Here is a 21,712-nt window from a genome sequence, read left to right on the forward strand (position 1 = left end):
AAAAAAAAAAAAAAAAAAAAAAAAAAAAAAAAAAAAAAAAAAAAAAAAAAGAGAAAAAACATAGTTTCCTCAACACAACACATCTATGCCTACCCATTATACCAAAAGTAAATGTACATTGCTTCTAATTCCAGAAAAGGATACAAATACAGAAGACCCCAAATGAAAAATAAAAAGCTTAACCAAAGTGTGTGGACATCAACTTCAGATCAATGCAATCAAAAGGTGTGACCTTCTAATTCAGCTCAACCATGTTGACTACCTTTCAATTATAAAAAAAATCATTAAACTGTACGGAGGGAATGACAAGGATCACTACAAATATTCGAGAGTTCTTTGGGAATGAGCATATGAGATCCCATATCGGTTGAGGAGGAGAATGAAGCATTCTTTATAAGAGTATGGAAACCTCCTAGCAGATGTATTTTAAAAACCTTGAGGGGAAGCCTAAAGGGAAAGCTCAAAGAGGACAATATCGGCTAGCGGTAGACTTGGGCCGAGGAGGCTGCATTTCATTAATTAGATTAGATTCAGCTCACTTACATTGCCCTCATAATTTGGGATTGGGGCACAAAAAATGCCTACAGGCCTTGGGGCAATAAATTTCCTGCAAATATTGTAATAAGCTTGGTTGGTTTCTTACCACATGGTTTTCACTTGGTAAATTCAAGCAATAGATAGATGATAACCATTGTTCTTTAACTAAGAGGATTGGAAATGGTGCTACATTCTACAATAGGAATTTGGGAAGACTTGAGCATTACAAAAGCTTTTATACAGCCTTTATCCTTAGGATCTACTCGGACGAGCTCTAGCAAAATTATACCTTAAGACAGTCCAAAGAGAAAAAAAAGAAACTCAAGATCCTTATAAATAGTCGTAATGATATCAATACTAGACGAGTCTATATTTATGGCTATTGCTTATTAAGTAGAAAACTCATAGTATTACTAAGCAGCGAAAATAATTTATATAAAATGCAAACCTCTTGATTACAAAGGTGCAACCCTTGTAGAGCCTCTGCTTTTTATCTGAGAGGATATGAGCATGACAGTATTTTGTCAATGCCATCGCCTTTGCCTTGCAACCTGTGACATCACACCTTCTAATCTCATCACTCCCGGTCACGGAACCTAATCCTAGCTTTCCATTCTCCCCAATACCCTCTGGATAATCACCAATGCCCTCAGCCTCCTTCTCGTCCTCCTTAAATGGACTCTTGCCATATGTCCAATAATACTCCCTGTACTTGCGCTTGAGTTCCTCCATTAAAGCCCAGTACAGTTCCCTATATACTCGACAAAGTTGTTTCACTCTCCGGGATCGACGCTCTAGTACTTCTCGACGAGTAAAAAACTCACAAGAGGCTAGAGCTAGATCGTGATTCGCCCCATCAATAACCATAGGATGTGGGGGAGCAGGAGGAGATTGAAACGAACCAGGCGAGTTTGATTCTGCCATGACCTACCAAGTTGTCACATTCCAAACGATTATTCCTAATGCAATTTGCAGGGGTGTAGAACAATTCTATAGAAACGAATAACTGCATAATCCACTGATGTTTAAAAAATAAAAAAAGAATTCTGTGCTCTGATCACCCTATTCTCTTCGTGAAGACTATAGAGCACCAAGACTCTATCAAATGCTTCACTCAATCCCCCAATTCATGTAAAATCAAAATCTATACTAAATTTACTTCAACTACCGGCTGAAAATGAGTGCATATAAGAAAGATACTTTCCAGAATACATAATTCTCAATTAGAACAATCCAAATAAGCAAAACAACCTTACATAGCAAACTCCTCAATCATCTAAAAATACCTCCTTAACCCAAAAAAAACCAGTCGAAAATAGGTCGATTTGGCAGTATTTTAGATCAAATTTAACCTCTCCCAATTTTACCCTATTTAAGAGAATTGCTTGAATTGAAGAAAGAAAGAAAAAAAAAAAAATCCATGCGAACTCAGTAACGAGCATGAGAGAGGAGAGGTTTCGGAAGACAGAGTGGCACCTTAGCGACGAGCAGAAAATTCGGTGGGCAGTCGGCGACGAGAAGAAGAAGACTAGGCAGCCGTGCCGGCGAGGTTGGGGCAGAGAGGGAGATAAGGAGAGAAGGAAGAAACGGACGTTACCGATGGAGGGTGATAGCGTGCGACTGCAGCGAAGAGGGAAAAACAAACCGGTGCTGATAACTGTGTGGCGGCGGCAACGGGAGGGAGAAGCAAGATAAGGGGCGCAGAATTTAGGGTTTCTTTTTTTCTTTTTTTCTTTTTTTTATACAATAATTTTAAAAAATCATATATATATATATATATATATATATATATATATAATAATTTTTGTTTCTTATTTTTTTAAAAAAATTATAATTATTTCCTCATTTCTTTTAAAATTAAAATGTACATATAATATAATAAATATATAACACGGATTAAAGTAGTATTTAATTTAGCTAAGTCATCCGCAACCTTGTTATTGCCGCTCCCAACGTGACTGAACCAGAGAATCCCCGCCTTCAGCCGCGATCACGCGTCCTTCCTCCGCAAATACTTGATTAATCAACCCAATAGCCACCGCTCAATCGGATTTATCCACTTCGCTGCCTTTAATCCCTCAACCATGCCTGCTATTTCGAACAATTTGATGCTCCAGCTACTTTGAACGCTACATTACCCACCTGTTTCAATTCGTCTTTCCCATAGCTGCATCTCCCGGTGCTACATTCTTCCTCTCATCGCGCATTAAGTCTCCTCATTGTCTCTTGATTAAGCTTTGTTTGTTCCTTGAATTAATTTCTAGTATCTGGGTATTGTTGCTATTTACCTTTCCTGATTGCCCTTAATCTTAATTTTTCTCTCTCGTTCCAATTTTTTGGTTGATAATCTATGGCGTTAGTATGTTTTAACTTTTGTAGGTTTTAATTGCTGTAATCCGTGTAATCGTATGTTAAATGCACCTCTTTCTCTGTTTCTTGTTATCTACCGTATTCTGCTATAACTTGTGATTTTGGGGTGTTTTTGTTTTGTTTTTAGTTTTTGCAAGCTAGTTTATGGTCTGTGGAACATGTTAAGATATGAAGAGTTGCATTATATATGTGTGAATAGTTAAAAAAAAAAGTTTAATTAGACAACCCTAGGGTGTGTATGAAGCTTGTTTGGTTTCTTTAACTAAATTCGTTTAGGCGGATTGCAGGAGAAGGAGGATGAGCTATCTTTTAAGGACCTTAACAACGAAGAGAGAAGTGGATTCCATCATTAGGGACACTATTGATAAGGTTCTCATTCTCCGATTTGGGCGGTGTTCCGATTCAGTTTGTCTCCTCCTTGACGATATTGTGTGTTACCAATTCCCTGAATTTTGTTTTCATCTTCCATGATTGATATGCTTTTTCAGAATTTATGATTTTGTTTTCCTTATGTTTCACTCTTTTGATGATTTAGCTTGCAAAGTGCGCTCGAGAAGTGTCGAAGTTTGCTTCAATAGCACTGGTTGATATTGATTCAGAAGAATTACAGGTTTACATCAAGTACTTTGACATAACTCTTATACCGTCCACTGTTTTCTTCTTCAATGCTCATCATATGAAGATGGATTCAGGGTGAGTTTTATCCTGCTGGTCTTAGTTAATTTATTGCTTGATTTCTGTTCAAATATGTTTAGTAACATTGCATATGGTTGATCTGTGCGGCCTTAGCTACAGGATTTGTCACAGTAGAGCACTTAACATCCCTTGTGATTATTAGCAAATAGTTGCTGTTGAAATGAGAAGAAAGAGTATTTATTTTTATTGGAAAAAGAAAAGCAACAATTGGTTATTTTTTGGAGGATGCGTCATCCGCTCAATAACTTATCGCATCTCTTATTGCCAATTGAAGTATTTGCTTCTTATTAGACACAAAATGAACCTCTAAGAGTCTACTCGAGGTTGCTTAGATTATTGTCGTTTTATCAAGTTTAATTGATAACTCTGAGTAAATTTAAAAGCTATAATGTGGTACAGTGTATAATAGAATGTTTTCTTGTAGCTGTTAATTTTTGTGTTGTTTCTACACGTTTTGTTGTTGTAGTATTCTTCTAATGTTTTTATATTCAATTGTAATTCATGAAACAAAAATTAGAAACATGAGCAACTGGGGTTGGCTTAGTTGTGAAAGGAACAAGCTATTAGCCCCCAAATGTCTTAGAGATTATTAGTTCAACCTATTTTGAACAGACCATCTACTTAGGATATATGATATCAAGTTTTCTAATACCGTATGTTTGTTAGATCAAATAGTTTCTCCATCATATGAGTTTTGAAGTGTGAGTGAGCTAGTCCCTCGTGGCAGATCTCACGGTTCATAATAAGGCCATTCTTAAAGTGTTTATAATGTCATTTGGGGAACTAAATGTCCTGATAATCAATATTTTTATTTGGTATTTGATTTAAGTGGGCTGAAGACAAGCTTCAAATAAGTAATTTGCAATTTGCTGTTTCTTCTGCTTGTTGCCCGTTGCTAAGAATCCAGGAGATTATGCAAATGACTTCTTTATTTAACGCTCATCCATTAGGTTCTAGTACCCGGTTGGCATATTTGCTAAACACCTGCTCTTCCGGTGGTTCTTCCTTTAAAGCTAAAATCATATGGATTAATCTTATTTGTGCTCTTTTGGGGACTTCTGATTAGATTCATTAGAAAATCACTGAATTTTTCGTGAGGAAGAGAGATCTTCCAGTTTTGAGGGTATTACTATCTTAATTCCTTTGAACTGAAGTATTATTCTCTTGAAAGTCTTTTACAATCTTGTTTATTTTTCATCAATTGAAGAGTTATTTTTTTTTTATTGAGTATTTTGGTTTAGGAATATCTAATTATGCCTCCTATGTATTATTCTCCGTTTTTTTTTATGATGAAAGGGTATTCGTCTGACATGCAGGACTGCAGATCATACAAAGTGGATTGGTGCTTTTCACGAAAAGCAGGATTTTATTGATGTTGTGGAGGTAAGTGTAAGCCCTTATAAAAAGAAAACTAAACTGATTCTTGAACTCCTTTCGCGCAAGCTACAGATTGTTGAATTTTGGTGATTGGGTAGTACTGTGGATTTATTTCAGGAAATTTGGTACATTGAACACACTAAGCAATTATATTGGTCTTTCACTAAATATAAGCTGTTTTATCATTCAAATTTCATGTCAGATCAGATGATGTGTAATTTGATTATCATGTATGCATTCTTTTGGAAACGGACTTGAAAACATTCTTCCTTTTTCTCTTATGGCAGGCAATATTTAGGGGAGCTATGAAAGGCAAGCTCATTGTGAATTGTCCATTGCCTCCTGAGCGAATTCCAAAATACCAGTTATTATACAAGGACGTGTAGGAGACGAATTGGCACCAAAAGGTTTTACTGAATTTTCCTGCCTCCTAGTTTATATTAACTAGTTGTTTGATCGGATCAGTTGATCTCGTGAAGTCCAATTCGGGTGAATTTCAGTTGAGTTTCCATAGCTAAGAATGCCTTTTATTAATCGAGATTCCGCGAAGAATGTTGCCAAAATCTCATCAACAAAAATAGAAAATGTTTTCGTTGCTTGGAAGCAATGGAATGAATGGTTCAAAGAGATGTCTTTGTCTTCTGTGATTCACATAGTTATGTATCTACATCACGTCTTTCTACTATTTGGTGTATTGTGCTGTGAGAACTGACTTGTTGATATCAACCATGAAGCCCTTTGAGCAGGTCCCAGCTTCCAAGTTATGGATATTAGCTGGGTCATGAGTCTGAGCAAGGAGGTTAGTTTCTTATTTTAAGCATCTAATATGAATTGCATCATCCCAGTAAGCAACAAGAAATGATGTCTATTCAAATTACTTTGTACGGTAAAAAAATACGAAAATCATTAGTACTTTGTTTAAAATATACTTAATCTTTTACTATATTCATTAGTAGAAGGAAAAAAAATATAGCGTAAGAGCATCTTTTAACCTAATTTTTTTTAGAGGTTCGGGATATTAATGTAACTTTTTAAAGTTTAGGGATAATTTTAAAATGAGGCACTAACCATTAAATTTAATGAACATATCAGCGAAGATCAAACCACATTAATGTTTAATCTAAAGTAATTAAGTACGTAAAAGTGCACGAATAAACTATTCTATCAAGCTTAAAAGGTCTTTTTTTTTTTTTTTAAGTATGCATTTACAACAAATATAATCTTATCTATCCACTGTATTAACAGCCGATGATGTTTTAACGAAAATGTCGATGTTGGATATTTTTGAAAAATCTATAAATAAAAAAAAAATTAATTTTTTTAATAAATAAATTAAAATGTCTTATTATTAAATATTGGGTCAGAGGTTGATATATATATATATATATATTGGTAGATATCCAAATAACGTAGATATTAAAAATACAATATATATTTTTTTTATATAGTTTTAAAAATAATATTATTTTAATAAAATGTAAAAATAAAAATAAAATATAATACCAAAAAAATCTCCATGGAGCGACAGGTTACGTAGAATGATATTATTGTAGATAATGTCCGAGGGATTATCAAAGACCATTGTCGAAATTGCCAACATCAGAATCACGATTCTGGGAAGAACTCCACGAACCAAGGTATGCCAGCCCACTGAATCCTCCCCCATTGGTTGCTCATCATCTTCCTCTCTGTTCATTGCTCAACCCAATACCCAAAGCTAAATTTGACGACAACTTCCCATGAATCCCGTATTTTACAACCCAAATGGGACCGTCAATTTTTCAGCTCAACCGTCATCAGTCCTCCCAAGATCAATAACATCATGCAAAACAGCCAGAGACTTGAAGCAACTCCACGCTGTTTTCATCAAAACTGGTCAAATTCAAGACCCTCTTACGGCTGCTGAAGTGATCAGATTCTGTGCATTTTCTTCGCGACGCGATATCGATTATGCCCGCACGGTATTCCGTCAGATGCCGGAACCCAATTGCTTCTGTTGGAACACCATTTTGAGAGTTCTTGCTGAGAGCAACGACGAGCATCACCAATCGGAGGCTTTGATGCTCTTTCGCGGGATGTTGTGCGATGGGCGTGTGAAGCCCAATCGGTTCACTTTCCCCTCCGTGTTGAAGGCCTGCGCTAGAGCTTCGAGGCTTCAAGAGGGGAAACAGGTACATGGGTTGATTGTGAAGTTTGGGTTTGATGGGGATGAGTTTGTAATTAGTAATCTCGTTCGGATGTATGTTATGTGTGCGCTCATGGAAGATGCGTATTCTCTGTTTTGTAAGAGTGTTGTTGATTTTGATGGGTCTTGTCAAATGGAAGTAGATAAGAGGAGACACGATGGGAATGTTGTTTTGTGGAATATAATGATTGATGGCCATGTTAGACTCGGGGATTTCAGAAGTGCTAGAAACCTGTTCGACGAAATGCCTCAAAGAAGTGTGGTATCGTGGAATGTGATGATATCGGGTTATGCACAAAATGGGCATTTCATAGAGGCCATAAACATGTTTCAAGAAATGCAAATTTCCAATATTGATCCAAACTATGTGACTTTGGTGAGTGTTTTGCCTGCCATTTCACGAATTGGTGCACTAGAATTGGGGAAATGGATCCATTTATATGCAGGAAAGAATAAGATTGAGATCGATGATGTGCTTGGTTCTGCTCTGGTGGACATGTATTCCAAATGTGGGAGCATTGAGAAGGCACTTCAGGTCTTTGAGAGTCTGCCTAAGAGAAATGCCATTACTTGGAATGCCATAATCAGTGCATTTGCGATGCATGGTCGCGCAGAGGATGCAATCGATTACTTCCATTTGATGGAAAAAGCTGGTGTGACACCCAATGATGTTGCTTATATTGGAATTTTGAGTGCCTGCAGCCATGCAGGGCTTGTGGAAGAGGGTAGATCATTCTTCAGCCACATGGTTAAGGTGGTTGGGTTACAACCAAGAATTGAACACTATGGATGCATGGTCGATTTACTAGGCCGTGCTGGACGTTTGGAAGAGGCTGAGGAACTTATCAAAAACATGCCAATGGCACCAGATGATGTAATATGGAAAGCTTTGCTTGGTGCTTGTAAGATGCACAAGAACATAGAAATGGGTGAGCGTGTGTCTGAGATTTTAATGGAGTTGGCTCCTCATGACAGTGGATCCTATGTTGCTCTGTCAAATATGTACGCTTCATTGGGAAATTGGGAGGCGGTTGCAGGGGTGAGAATGAAGATGAAAGGGATGGACATTAGAAAAGACCCTGGGTGTAGTTGGGTTGAGATCCAGGGAATAATTCACGAGTTTCTTGTAGAAGACGATTCCCATCCTAGAGCCAAAGAAATCCAGGCCATGTTGGAAGAAATGTCCATGAAGTTAAGGTTGAATGGCTACAGACCAAACACCTTAGAAGTGTTTCTCAATGCGGATGAAGAACACAAGGCAAGGGCCTTGCAGTATCACAGTGAGAAGATTGCAGTTGCCTTTGGATTAATCAGTACAGCCCCACAATATCCACTTAAGATTGTTAAGAACCTACGTATATGTGAAGATTGTCATGCTTCATTAAAGCTTATCTCCTTGATTTACAAGCGTCGAATCATCGTGCGGGACAGAAAACGATTCCATCATTTTGACCATGGCTCATGTTCATGTATGGAATATTGGTAACTTCTCAGAGGCAAATGACCATCGTCTTTTGCACAGAACTGTAGAAGGTCTGAGTAGTCATTGTGAAGATCATAAGGAAAAGTCGGTCCATTCTTCTCTGTCATCTGTCTCATGGAATGATTTATTTATTCACCGAATTGCATCACTGGTTACTTACGTTATTTTATAACCTGGGCGTGAGCCAGAATTATACCAATGGCTCACCCCAACGAATCATCAAAGTGTCTCTCGTGCTTACATGATACTTCACTATCTCTGCAAGAGATTGAGCGGCTGAAACTTTATTTTTCTCTGAGGCTACTGGCTATCTATAGATCTAGGGAATTTTTGCTCAATGAGGACTGAATCAGCCCTCATCCCGAAGTTCACTTCGAACCTAGATTGGCAGATATTTACTTGAACAATATTACTTTCAAAAGTCAACCTCATTGAAAAATTCTTGTTTTTTGCTTCATGTTGTTTATCATAGCTGAATTACTTACTGTACATGCTATTCCTCGACACTTTTCTTTGAGTACTGATAATTCTGCATCAATTTCAATCTCATCAAATAGGTAATGGGGATGCTTCCATCATGCTGAACAAAATCTATCAAAAGGAAAATTGTGTTGCTGATTTCTGAAATGAAGGGAAGCACAAAAGCTGTGGGAAAAACTTTTTAGCAAAGTGAAAGCAACAAGCATGAAGTTTTGGCATCATTATTCAGGTTAGAAAACTTGTTCCTGAATTGAGACATGTTGATAATTGTCTTGTCTTCTTTCTGATTCAAACTAGATTTTGATTGGCTAGAAAGTTTTTGTTTGGTTTTAGTTTTAAGCTGGGACACAAAAACAGGATAGCCTATATGATACAATCGAAGAATTATTCTTCCTTCTTTGCTCATTAGGATGCTTCTTACATGGAAAAGTTTTGCCATAATGAAAACCCCTTTTGTTATTACTTTTCTGGGCCAGTCAAATTATGGTTTGGCTATACGATAAAGGTGATGATGAGCTCTCACTTTGAATTCAAAAGCCCTTGTTTCAACGACCTATTCTTTTCTTTCTTTTTTTTTGTTTTTCTATACTATTTTGAAGAATATGTATTTTTTTTTTTATGAGATTTACTCGTCTTTTAACTAAGTTTCAATGTCGAGGGATGATTTTGGGGAAAATAAAAAAGATCTTTTCAGATTAAAGTAATAAAAATGAAAGTTGATTTGAAATTATTTGTTGGACTTAAAAGTTAGATAAGTTGGGAATAGATTATTAAACTCCCCTATAATGGGTAGTCCTTTAGACCCTTTTTATGACCTATTGTTTCAATCATTTTGATTTAGATTTAAACCTTATTTTAATTTTTAAATTTTGGCCCTTGTTTTGTTTTGATTCTTATATTATGAAAAATAACTTTAATATTTCAAGTTGGTTAAAACATCATTTTGTTGTTTGTACATTAGGACTTGTTCTACTTTTGTCCATGTAATTTCAAAGGTCTACTTTTTAATACTGTTAAATTTAGTTCATACTACTAGTTTATTGTTTGATTTTTTCAAAATCTTTTTATTATTTATAAGTCTTTCTAATATAAATTTTGAAATTAATTGAAAACATATTAAGACGGTGTTTTTTTTTTATGAAAATTATTACTATTATTATTATTTGATAAATTTTGAGAAAGTTAACTTTGAAAGACTAAATTTAAAGTTGATTAAAAGTATAAATTTTAAGATGGACCAAAGTTATATTTTAGCCTTTCGAGCAAGCATTAGGTTAATTTTTGTTGCACATTAAGAAAAAGGGAAACTTACACTCTACAAAGTGATTTCTTTACCAAAACTCCTATATTTAGTTGGGGAGGTTTTTCTTTTATAATTCAACTTTGGAATAGCGATGAGTAATTGTTTGGTCGTCCATGGTTGAATTACTTTTGATTCAAATACTATTACAAGCTTCATAGTTAGATATGTCTTTCTTAGTTATCAAGTTTAGTTCGTGTACTTTTGATTTTGATTTTTATTCTGACTTTACATTTCTCAAATCTCTAGAGAAGATCTAGAGATTAGTTTATTTAGTCAATTTTTTTAGTTCAACCATAGGCAAAAATGAGGATTAAAACCTCTAACTTTCAGTCGGGGATATAAGGCAACTCTAACTTCTTAACTCATTAGATTTTTTCTGTGGTCAAACTTTATATTGCAACCCCAATTTTTTTACTGCTAGATATTGAAACCCTAACTCTTAGTATTGCCTCATCATCTTCGGTCTAAAAAGTACACCATATTTCCAAACTTCATTATTAAGTTGTTAAGTGGTAAAAGATAATATTGGAAATAAGATTGCTTTGAAAAATCATATATAGTGCTTTTCCTTTCGTCCCATAATAAGATACACAATTATTTGTTTATAGGAAAATAGTTATTGATTGCTAAACATTGGCGTGATTTTAAATAGGAAAAAGGCAGAGATTGTGTTTGGTAACACATCAACAAAAGCCATAAAGGTAATAAACTTGTATCACGTTATCTTATCTTACAATTAGAATAGGGTAACAATTAGAATATGGAAAGTTGTAGGAGAACATGTTTTTTTTTTTGTTTGAATGTTGCAAGAATAGTGGTTTTTTAAAAATCATTGGTGATTAATGATCTACTGTTTCAAAGTTAATCCATCAGTTTACTATTCTAAAAACTATTTTTTATTGTGGGTCAAAGAATCAAACTAGAACTATTTTGAGAGCATAAGCACTAATATGGAAAAGGGTACAAGATCAAGAATCAAAATAAAATGTTGACATTGTTTAAATGGATGATTCATGTTTCATGAGTGATTAGGATTTGTTCTCTTTCTTACTTTGGAGATCTTGAAACGCATGCTCTATAATAGTCATTCTCTTGTGGAGCTCTCGTAGATTCTATAAGTTGGACGAGTCTATTTAGTTGGGAATTTAACAAGATCCAAGCAATTTCTAATTAATAATGTAACAAAGATTGAATTTATTGTTTCTATCTCCTTCAATGGATTGTCATCTGCAGGATTTTTTGATAGATGGGTGTGATGTTTGTCAGAGCAATTCCAATGCGAATTTCAGTAGAGAGCTTTTGTATCAGGTGAATAATACACATCTCAATTAATCTTAATATAAGTATGATTCTAGTCAAATTTAGATTAATAGAGAAATTCTTATTAAGGTTAACCTTTTATGAAGGATAATATGTATGTGTAATAATATGTTAGATCATAATAAGATATCTTTTTTTTATTTGAAAGTTAAAGCTTGAAAGCTAAAAATGAATTTTAGAAGCATAACATACAATAATGTTTTTAAATGTTCTTCGCAAGTAACCATTCAATTGGTAATTGGAGATTGTTATAAAATCGCTTAATTGCAACACCCAAGCTTTGCCTCAAAATCCTCAACCTAACCCAACAATTTCCAACCGTGCTTTGTATAGGGCATGCAAGGGTGGCCCACAGCCGAAAGAAGAAACACAACTCTGCATGTGAGCTCCATCAACCTGACTCTACACTCTCACACACCTACCGTTGATCTTCATCGCCATTCCCAATTAAAAGATCATGGGGACATGTTTCGAGTGCTGAAAGGCTGCTTCTCTGCAACTATCCGTTTAAAAGGACGAAACTTGGTGAGCTGCTCCATGGGAAATCTTTCTTTCCTCTTTCTCCACACCAAATTTGATAAAACCCAAAAAGAAAAATACAACAAAATGAACTGAAAATATGCAAATTTCAAGGGCAAGCGTGCAGAAAAAACAGATGAAAAATACAGAAAAACACAGCAAATAATTTAAATAATACATTTCAGGTCTGCCTTTCCAAGATGCTATTAATCTGTCTGATATTTGTCTTGTACAATCAGACGGTGGAGAATATGGGAGGAAGCGTAAATGGACTATCAGTTCACTCATAGTCAGCAGTCTGTCAGCTTTTCCAGCAAAAAAAAAAAAAAGCTCTCTTGGTGGTTCTATAAAACCACACTTTACTAAGTTTCCTATTTCTCTCCTCTTTCACCACAGACATGGCGATTCTAAAGCTCTTTTCTCTCTGCATTTGCTTCTTCTTATTGATCAGAGCCCCTGTACGTGGTGATTCCTTACATTTCCCTTCTTCTTCTTCTTCCTCCTCTTCTGTTTCTTCTGATGTTCTACTTCTTTTGGGAAAGATCAGAGCTTCACTTGAAGGCGACACTCAAAACTTACTTTTATCTTCATGGAATTACTCTTTGCCTCTTTGTCAATGGAGGGGACTCAAATGGGTCTTCTCTAGTGGAACTCTTCTGGTCTGCAGTGATTCTTCTTCTCCACAGTGGTCTAATCTCACTCTTTTCAAAGACCCTTCCCTTCATGTTCTCTCTCTGCAACTTCCATCTGCTAATCTTACTGGTTTATTGCCCAAGGAGCTTGGTGAGTTTACTATGCTCCAAAGCCTCTATCTAAGCATAAACTCTTTGACTGGAACCATTCCACTTGAACTCGGTTACAGCTCCTCTCTTTCTGACATTGATTTGAGTAGCAATCTGTTGACCGGAGCTCTTCCACCGTCGATATGGAATCTGTGTGATAAACTTGTTTCTGTCAGGCTTCATGGAAATTCATTATTTGGGTCTCTGTCGGAGCCGGCTTTACCAAATTCCACCTGCAAGAATTTGAAGACTTTGGATTTGGGCAACAACCAGATTTCAGGTACTTTCCCAGAATTCATTACTAGGTTTCAGGGTCTGAAAGAGCTTGATCTTGGAAAGAATTTATTGTCTGGAAAAATCCCACAGAGCTTAAGCCAATTAGAGCTGGAGAAGTTGAACCTTTCAAAAAACAATTTCAGTGGAATATTGCCTGTTTTTGATAACTCAAAGTTTGGCGTTGAGGCTTTTGAAGGGAACAGTCCTGGGCTTTGTGGGGAGCCTTTGAAAAGTTGTGCAGGACCTTCCCATTTGAGTTCAGGTGCCATTGCTGGCCTTGTTATTGGCTTGATGACTGGGACGGTGGTTTTAGCTTCGTTGCTTATTGGTTATATGCAAAACAAGAAGAAGAATAGGAGTGAGAGTGAAGATGACATTGAGGAAGGAGAAGATCAAGAGAATGGCGGCAGTGATGGAAAGCTCATTTTGTTTCAGGGTGGAGAGCATTTGACATTGGATGATGTCTTGAATGCTACAGGGCAGGTTATGGAGAAAACAAGCTATGGCACTATATATAAGGCAAAGCTTGCTGATGGAGGTACCATTGCTCTTAGACTGCTGAGGGAAGGTAGTTGCAAAGACAGAAATTCTTGTTTGTCTGCGATTAAACAATTGGGAAAGATTCGTCATGAGAACTTGATTCCATTGAGAGCTTTCTATCAGGGGAGGAGAGGAGAGAAGCTCCTCATTTATGACTATCTCCCTATCAGAACTTTGCATGATTTTCTACATGGTATGCACTTTCTCTTACGTTTCATTTTATGTCTGAATGTTACAGAATAGTTTCTTTTGTTTGATTTTTATATCAGCAATTTGCAATGACTATCTTGAGTTGGCCTAATAATCTAAGCGGCTATCTGTTTGAAGTTGTATATTTAAATCATAATACTTCTAATGACGAACCAATATTCATTAATGAAAACATTTTACTGCTGCATATTGTTGCAAGTGGCCATTTCAATGAAGATCTGATATTAGAAGGTTTAGCTAAATTCTGAACCGAAGTTTTAGTAAATTTGAAGATTGATACTCTTCCAAGACTTCTAGATGATTTTCAGGTCCTGATACAAGCCTTGCAGATGTGTTAAGTTGTTAGACAAGATAACGATTGGTCTGAAACATTAAAATGACAAATGAATCGAGGTTGTTTAACATTGAACGTTTGCTTTATGATTGATTGCAGAGTCTAGAGCAGGAAAACCAGTGTTGAACTGGGCTAGGAGGCACAAGATTGCATTAGGCATCGCTCGAGGTCTAGCTCATCTTCACACAGGTCTTGAAGTGCCCATTACACATGGAAATGTTAGATCAAAAAACGTGCTTGTGGATGACTTCTTTGCAGCGAGACTGATGGAGTTCGGGCTCGACAAGCTAATGATCCCATCGGTAGCTGACGAAATTGTGTCGCTTGCAAAATCAGACGGGTACAAGGCACCAGAGCTGCAAAGGATGAAGAAATGCAATTCCAGAACAGATGTGTATGCATTTGGAATCTTGCTATTGGAAATTCTGATTGGGAAGAAGCCAGGAAAAAGTGGAAGAAATGGAGAGTTTGTGGATCTGCCATCAATGGTGAAAGTGGCTGTTTTGGAGGAGACAACAATGGAGGTTTTTGATGTGGAGGTGTTGAAAGGGATTAGAAGTCTCATGGAAGATGGAATCGTTCAGGCATTGAAGCTTGCAATGGGCTGCTGTGCTCCAGTGGCTTCCGTAAGACCCTCCATGGATGAAGTTGTGAAGCAGCTGGAAGAGAACAGACCAAGAAACAGATCTGCTCTGTACAGCCCAACTGAAACAAGAAGTGAAATTGGTACGCCTTTTTGATCCCTTTTCTGCCTCTTCAAATCATGATGAGCTTCACTAATATCATTATATTCCCCCCCTTCACTTTATTTTATTACATTTTACTTTAACTTGAACTTAATTGTAATACATGCTGATAGCGTTCATTCATGCAAGTAATTTAGAGGTATTTACAAAATTTCTTCTGCCTTTTGTTTTTCCTTTTTGCTGATCAAAATGGTTAAACTCCACTACTACAAGTGATTGTGGTTAAAAATAGTTTGGTTCCAATGATCAAATGCCCCTAATACCACATGAATGTAAGTAAGTGTGAGATCCACATTGGTTGGAGAGAGGAATGAAACATTTTTTATGAGAGTGTGGAAACCTCTCTCTAGTAGACGTGTTTTAAAAACTGTGAGGCTGACGGTGATATGTCGCGGGCTAGAGCGGACAATATCTATTAGCGGTGGCTTGTGGCTTGGACTGTTACAAATGGTGTCAGAGCCAAACACTGGACGGTGTGCCAACGAGGACGTTGGACTCTAAGGGGGTGGATTGTGAGATCCCACATCGGTTGGAGAGGGAAACAAAACATTCCATATAAGGGTGTGAAAACCTCTCCCTAACAGACACGCTTTAAAAACCATGAGATTGACGGCGATACGTGACAGATTAAAGAGGATAATATCAAGTAACAGTGGCTTGGGCAGTTACAGTAAATATATTGATCTAACTATCACAAACTTAAACATAACTTGATTGATAAATATGTGTCATTGATTACGAGTTTAGAAGTTCGAATCTTCATCGTGCATGTTGAACTTTAAAATAAAGTCATATTCTACATCGTGGGCAAGAGTTTGAACGAACGTACCGCCGCAACGGGAAAATGAGTTTCAATAGTTTAAATGAAATTGCAGAGAACCAAAGGGACCAAAGAAATCATGGTAAAGGAAATAAGTGTCCCATGTTTACTTGCCTTTATACTCGATGCATGTGGGCTCAATACCATTATATTGTCTTTACTTTGTACAGAAATTATTACTTCGCCTTTGGTGGAATTATGCTGTCAATACTTTTATATAAATAACGGTTATTATTATTATTTTTTTTAATAGTTTTTTTTTAAAAAAATTTCACTGGGCGAGAGTAAAAATTCAAATATGTGATCTCTTAGTCGAGAATATATATTTTAACTAGTTGAACTATATTAAGAGGGATGACTGTTCTTTTAGTTCACAAGTAATTCTTCTTTACTTTTCCTTGAGTGTTACGTTATGAGTAAGATGACCCCGGTTTTTCCCTATGACATGTTTATGTTACTTACTCCTATTCTTCTAAGAGTCAAGACTATTCCTACCGCTCAACATAAGTCATTTCAACATGTTTTTTTCTTACTCACATGCATGTTAGAAAAATTCGTCGGAGTTCACTTGACATCGAATTGCTCCAAATAGTACACTTAACCATAAAGTTCTTATGATTGAGTCACAGAAAAAAAATGTGCACTTTGTTGGTATAGATAATAACTTTCATTTGGTTTAAATTTTATCTTATTCTCCGGATCACTCTCATTCGGATTGAAAAGTTTAATGGTGTTATTGAAACTTTAAAAGTTTAAGAAATATATTTTAGATAATATTCAAAGTTGAAGGATAGTTTTATTAATCTAGCCAAAAAGAATCGAAGCCTTAAAACTATTTTTAATGAGTGATACCACCCAACCAAATATATGATTCAAACAGGTCGATAGAATTAAAGAGTTTTCATTTATTACAAGGTACACACGATTGCATAAGGAATATGATCACTGATAAGCATATGATCACTGATAAGTATAGTAGTTGATAGTATGCAATGGCAAACATTAGTGATTATTTAAGGCACAGCTTAATTAGTGGGAGCAACAACAAATTTCTAATCAAATTGGCTTTATAGATATTCACCATTTTAATGACATTTATAATCAAATTTACATTATGAGCTATCCATTTTAGGGCTACGCCTAGAGAGAGCTATACCCAAACTTTATTCAAGAAGTTAATGGACGACCACGATTTTTTTCTTGTATATATCATCGTATATTAATGATTTATCTTTTGGCTAACAAATTATTTCATAGAATCTCTCAAAACAGTAATGTATTAGTTTTTCGAGCACATTGATTTTAAACGAGACCTCCCATCAAATGACTTCTTAAAATGCTACTTGTTTTATTACTTTTTTCCTAAACAGTTTGTAACAGTCAAAACCCACTGTTAGTAGATATTATCCGTTTTGGTCAATTACATATCGCTGTCAATTTCACGATTTTAAAATGCGTATGCTAGGGAGAGGTCTCGACACTCTTGTGAAAAATGCTTCGTTCCCCTCTCCAACTGATGTGGGATTTCACAATTCATCATCTTTGGGACCCAAAGTCCCACTCGTCCCTCTCTTCAACCGATGTGAGATCTCACACATTTAGCTAAGATTTTCAGAACATATTAAACAATTTGAACGATAAAATTAATCACTCTATATTAGTCCATCCCTATATCTTTCTCTAATTATTACAAATAGAAAACTGATCAATTAATGTGTTGAATATTTGGATGGGTTGAATATTTGGATCTCCTTCATATTTACCCTAATATTACTATACAAATAGACACAACACTTTTCAACTTGAACATTTGTTGAGTATCAGCACAAATGAAGAACAAATACGTGCATATCTGATTTGATATCACTTAGCAATGCAATAGCCTTTCCTCTATTACCAATTATGGGCAACCCACTTGATCTTGTCAAGAACAGCCACCTTATTACATTTTATTTTTTCTTTATATACTTCTCTTGCCTTCAACCTTCTAACTTTCTCAAGAATTTGGTAAGAAGAGCTGAATCTTTATCAAGTTCATCTTCTTGCATGCTTTAACAAGTTTCTTCTTGTTCATTTGTTGTAGGAAAAACGAAGGCAAACCCGAGGAGAATATGTCAAGGAATTTGAAGGTCATAGCGGTCGTGTTCGTGTTCGTGTTGCTATTGACAAGCTCTTGCTTGATTACCAATGGGAAAGTTGAAGAGAATCAAAAGGTTCCTGATGAGAATAATGGAAATGAAGGCAAAGGGAGAAGATTCCCAGATGAACAAAGTCCTCATCGTGAGTGCACTAGGCAAGATTATAAGTGTTGGAAACAAGGACTAAATTAATTGACTACTTGTATGATGATATGTGTGCTTGTGTATAAATAAGTTATGGTGTGGTTGTAATCCTTGTCTTGAAAGCTATGAACAATATAATATGAATGTTTGAGTGTTGTAATCCTTGTCTTGAAACGTTTTTGAGTCTCGTATACATTAACGTGCTTGATAAAATGATCGAATTTTATTTTGACAAGTGCAAATCAAGAACGTGTTAATACAATCTAAGTTACATAGGCTTTAAAAGGAAGATCAAGTAAGGGTGCTTTTAAAGAGTTAAAGTGGTAATAATGGTCAGGTGGAGTTCAAAGATAATTTCATTGGAGGTTCTAAGAAGAAAAATTGTTCTAACCGAGCAGATATGTCAAAGGGTTCTAGATCAAATGCTGACATGTCCTTGAGTTGATGTTCATGATATGTTCGTTTTATCATAGTTAGCAGTCTCACGAGTTTGCACATGACCATTGGCTGGACAGTTACGCATGGTGTGTATGGTGGAAGTTATGTCCATGATTGAATAATTTTTAGGTGTGCCAAGTGGAAGTTCGCACCATAAATTTCAATAGGGTTAGTTGACACGTGAGAAAAAAAGGCTTGAAAGCTAGTGTTTCGAGTGGTTAGCTAAATTTTTTAGAACAAAAAACCAAAACGAAAGGGTCATGAAATGAGACTTAATGATTATTTCCAGCGTCTGCATCTATCTTCCCGCACGAATAACTATCCCAAGGACACGTGTGATGTTTATTATTCATATGAGCTCTATTATCATCCTCGATCTGAAGTTGGTGTTAGATTCTTCCCTTGAAGCAAATGTCGGTTGGCATGAATAAGGAAGCAAGAGCTTGTGAGTAGCAACACCAACATGATGCTCACCATTGCAACCTTAGGAGTGATCCTTACCATTTTTTCTTCTTTTCAACTGCAGATCAAGAACAACCAAGAACAAGAACAATAAATTAGACACATAAAATAGTTCAATCTTACAAAATTAAGTATCTAATTTGAGTATTTCTCACCAAGCTATGAGTTGTTGAGCAAATTTTGAAGGTATATAAAGAAAATTTTGAATGGGAATTGTTGTTGTTTTTCAAAGGATGAGTGGGTTACTCATAATTCATGGGTTTAAATAGATTTTTAGTGATGAATTTGGAGGAATTAGTTTTCTTCTCGACCAAATTACATCATAATCGTTTAAAACTTTAAAAAAATCGAACTCTGAACTCTTGGAAAAGATCCGTTAAGCTTTTCGAGACAAGTTCTCCTAATATACTATAACTTAAAAAATTACACAAACTTAATATCTGATTTTACAGATAAAATTACAAGAAAATACATACCAAAGCAGCTTTCAATACCAGGAATACGAAACTATACCTAATATTTTGTTCCCACGCCCACACCATAATTTATTTATATACATACTCATTTCATCATGTCTCCTATTTTGTATACACACCCACACCATAACTTATTTATATACATACTCATTTCATCATGTCTCCATGACTCAAGAAACGAGTCTTTAACTTGGCATTACAAGTAATTTAGGGTCGTTCGATAAACATTTTAGTTTTAATTTCATTATTTTTAAAACTCGTGGACAGATAAAACGAGATTTAATGTTTATTTCCAGCGGCTGCATCTATCTTCCAGCACGGATAACTACTCCGAGGACACTCGTGATGTTTATTATTCACATCAACTTTATTATCATCCTCAATCTCAAATTGGTGTTGATTCTTCACTTGAAGCAAGGGTCGGTTGGCATGAATAAGGAAGCAAGAGCTTGTGAGTAGCAACACCAACATGATGCTCATCACCATTGCAACCTTAGGAGTGATCCTCACCATTTTTTCTCCAATTTTCTCTCTTTTCAACTGCAAATCAAGAACAAGAACAAGTAATTAGACACATGAAATAGTTTAATCTTACAAAATTAAGTATCTAATTTGAGTATTTCTCACCAAGCGATGAGTTCTTGATCAAATTTTGAGGCTATATAAAGAAAATTTTGAATGGGAAATGTTGTTTTTCAAAGGATGAGTGGGTTGCTCATAATTCATAACATAATGGGTTTAAATAGATTTTTAGTGATGAATTTGAAGGAATTAGTTCTCTTCTAGACCAAATTGGAGCAATCTAGAGTCCATTTCAGAGCATACAACAAAGGCTCTTCCATTGCTCACCACCATCCAACATCAAATCAAAGGGTTAATCGTTTAAAATTTTAAGAAATTCAAAAATATTTTTATCGTTAATACTAGGTGTAACGGTCCAAGCTCACTACTCGTAGATATTGTCCTCTTGTCGGCTTATCCTCAGGTTTTTAAAACTGTCTCAGAGTCAGAGATTTCTACCCCTTCTAAAAAAATGTTTCTCTCCCCTCTCACACATATATGAGATCTCACAAATAGTATTTTTAAACTTTATAAAAATAAAAATAAAAAAATTATTTTAAAATCGAGTGTGTTAATAAAAATAAAATCTTTACAAAAATCTAAATTTTGTAGTTTTTTTGTTTTAGAGGATCAGTTCGGTGTCTAGCTTTGATACCATTTATAATGGCTCAAGCCCACACTAGTACTTATTGTTCATTTTGGTCTGTTTCGTATTGTGGTTAGCCTCTCGATTTTAAAATGTATCTCATAGGGAGAGGCTTCCACACGCTTATAAGAAGTGTTTCGTTCTTCTTTTCAATCACTGTGCTCACAATTCATCCCTTAAGAGTCAGCGTCCTTGCTAACACATGAAAGATAGTTGGAGATGCAAATCATTGGTTAGAAATTGACGAAGATTCATAATATATAATAAAAGTAGTTGAGTACGATTTATTTATTTATTTATTTTTGATGAAATCTAAATTCATATAAACTTACCAACATAATTAAGTAATATTGAAGCTTTACATTTTGTAATGTAAAATAATTAATATATACTTAGCCTCTAAAATGGTTAGCTTAATACATATTTGTTAGAATAATAGAAAATAATATCCATCAACAAATTTCATCACAAAAAATAGTTTGTCCCACTAATTGAGTTTTGTGGCTTAATTAATTATCATGTTGGCCATTAGGTAACCTCAGCTACAATGTTAATCATTCATTAATACTGATTTTGGTAAGTCATTCTTTTCTTCAATGCAATTATGTGCAAATTGCAATATATAGAAAAAAAAAATAAGGTAAAGTTTATTGATTCTATTTTTTTTCCTTTACGTTCCAATTTAGCTCAACCAATATAGTCGGAGAGAGGAACTATTATGGTCAGAGACGGGAATAAAACATTGCTTGGACTGCAAAAACTTGTACCTAATGAATTCGTCTTAAAACTTTGAGACGAAACCCAACAAGAGAACAATATCTGTTAGTAGTGTGCTAATGAGAATGTTGACCTCAAGGGGGTGGATTGTG

At 35.4% G+C, this 21,712-nt stretch overlaps 4 protein-coding genes and 2 long non-coding RNA genes across 9 annotated transcripts in view; 4 read left to right on the top strand and 2 right to left on the bottom strand.

Moving 5' to 3' along the window:
• The window catches only part of LOC111488191 (INO80 complex subunit D-like), a 3,366-nt gene extending 1,085 nt beyond the window's left edge, over nucleotides 1-2,281 (bottom strand). Inside the window, exons 1-2 of the mRNA XM_023135864.1 lie at nucleotides 2,014-2,281; nucleotides 986-1,464 (exon numbers count right to left, since the gene is read on the bottom strand). Of these exons, the coding sequence (XP_022991632.1) occupies nucleotides 986-1,461 (476 nt within the window). The 5' untranslated portion in view covers nucleotides 1,462-1,464; nucleotides 2,014-2,281. The remainder of the gene's footprint in view (nucleotides 1-985; nucleotides 1,465-2,013) is intronic.
• Nucleotides 2,282-2,461: 180 nt separating this feature from the next.
• Nucleotides 2,462-5,724, top strand: LOC111488081 (thioredoxin-like protein 4B). 3 transcript variants are annotated; one of them, XR_002719155.1, is made up of 6 exons: nucleotides 2,462-2,716; nucleotides 3,195-3,336; nucleotides 3,443-3,600; nucleotides 4,920-4,986; nucleotides 5,268-5,478; nucleotides 5,510-5,724. XR_002719155.1 is itself a non-coding variant. In XM_023135707.1 (5 exons), the coding sequence occupies exons 2-5, from the start codon at nucleotides 3,205-3,207 to the stop codon at nucleotides 5,364-5,366; spliced, it is 456 nt and encodes a 151-aa protein (XP_022991475.1). In that variant the 5' UTR covers nucleotides 2,462-2,716; nucleotides 3,195-3,204; the 3' UTR covers nucleotides 5,367-5,724. The 3 variants fall into 3 exon arrangements, 2 of the variants coding, with proteins under 2 accessions (XP_022991475.1, XP_022991476.1); XM_023135707.1 differs by having other exon boundaries at nucleotides 5,268-5,724; XM_023135708.1 differs by lacking the exon at nucleotides 5,510-5,724 and having other exon boundaries at nucleotides 2,462-2,808; nucleotides 5,268-5,456.
• On the top strand, nucleotides 5,712-12,614 carry LOC111488080 (pentatricopeptide repeat-containing protein At5g48910). Of its 2 annotated transcripts, none has more exons than XM_023135705.1 (5): nucleotides 5,712-5,779; nucleotides 6,534-8,732; nucleotides 9,206-9,357; nucleotides 11,665-11,739; nucleotides 12,085-12,614. In XM_023135705.1, exon 2 carries the CDS (start codon nucleotides 6,720-6,722, stop codon nucleotides 8,649-8,651), a length of 1,932 nt encoding a protein of 643 aa, XP_022991473.1. In that variant the 5' UTR covers nucleotides 5,712-5,779; nucleotides 6,534-6,719; the 3' UTR covers nucleotides 8,652-8,732; nucleotides 9,206-9,357; nucleotides 11,665-11,739; nucleotides 12,085-12,614. The 2 variants fall into 2 exon arrangements, with proteins under 2 accessions (XP_022991473.1, XP_022991474.1); XM_023135706.1 differs by having other exon boundaries at nucleotides 5,716-5,779; nucleotides 6,509-8,732.
• Nucleotides 12,615-12,642: 28 nt separating this feature from the next.
• Nucleotides 12,643-15,291, top strand: LOC111488079 (putative kinase-like protein TMKL1). The gene is made up of 2 exons (XM_023135703.1): nucleotides 12,643-14,061; nucleotides 14,512-15,291. Exons 1-2 carry the CDS (start codon nucleotides 12,669-12,671, stop codon nucleotides 15,150-15,152), a joined length of 2,034 nt encoding a protein of 677 aa, XP_022991471.1. The 5' UTR covers nucleotides 12,643-12,668; the 3' UTR covers nucleotides 15,153-15,291.
• Nucleotides 15,292-17,913: 2,622 nt separating this feature from the next.
• On the top strand, nucleotides 17,914-18,420 carry LOC111488177. Its single transcript, XR_002719172.1, has 2 exons — nucleotides 17,914-17,985; nucleotides 18,062-18,420. It is a non-coding gene; the product is annotated as an uncharacterized LOC111488177 (long non-coding RNA).
• A 1,163-nt stretch (nucleotides 18,421-19,583) lies between these two features.
• On the bottom strand, nucleotides 19,584-20,338 carry LOC111488193. Its single transcript, XR_002719174.1, has 2 exons — nucleotides 20,264-20,338; nucleotides 19,584-20,176 (listed from the first exon to the last, which is right to left on the bottom strand). It is a non-coding gene; the product is annotated as an uncharacterized LOC111488193 (long non-coding RNA).
• Nucleotides 20,339-21,712: the final 1,374 nt, after the last annotated feature.

The sequence above is a fragment of the Cucurbita maxima genome, unplaced genomic scaffold, assembly GCF_002738345.1.
Source record: "Cucurbita maxima cultivar Rimu unplaced genomic scaffold, Cmax_1.0 Cma_Scf00013, whole genome shotgun sequence".
In the NCBI taxonomy this organism is placed as follows: domain Eukaryota; kingdom Viridiplantae; phylum Streptophyta; class Magnoliopsida; order Cucurbitales; family Cucurbitaceae; genus Cucurbita; species Cucurbita maxima.

Excerpts from the sequence above, each read along its gene's own strand:
- LOC111488081 (XM_023135707.1), top strand. The coding sequence starts at position 3,205 with ATGAGCTATCTTTTAAGGACCTTAACAACGAAGAGAGAAGTGGATTCC. Across the intron at positions 3,337-3,442 it reads GTCTCCTCCTTGACGATATT|CTTGCAAAGTGCGCTCGAGA; the intron begins GTGTGTTACCAA and ends TTGATGATTTAG. Across the intron at positions 3,601-4,919 it reads CATATGAAGATGGATTCAGG|GACTGCAGATCATACAAAGT; the intron begins GTGAGTTTTATC and ends TCTGACATGCAG.
- LOC111488080 (XM_023135705.1), top strand. The coding sequence starts at position 6,720 with ATGAATCCCGTATTTTACAACCCAAATGGGACCGTCAATTTTTCAGCT.
- LOC111488079 (XM_023135703.1), top strand. The coding sequence starts at position 12,669 with ATGGCGATTCTAAAGCTCTTTTCTCTCTGCATTTGCTTCTTCTTATTG. Across the intron at positions 14,062-14,511 it reads TTTGCATGATTTTCTACATG|AGTCTAGAGCAGGAAAACCA; the intron begins GTATGCACTTTC and ends GATTGATTGCAG.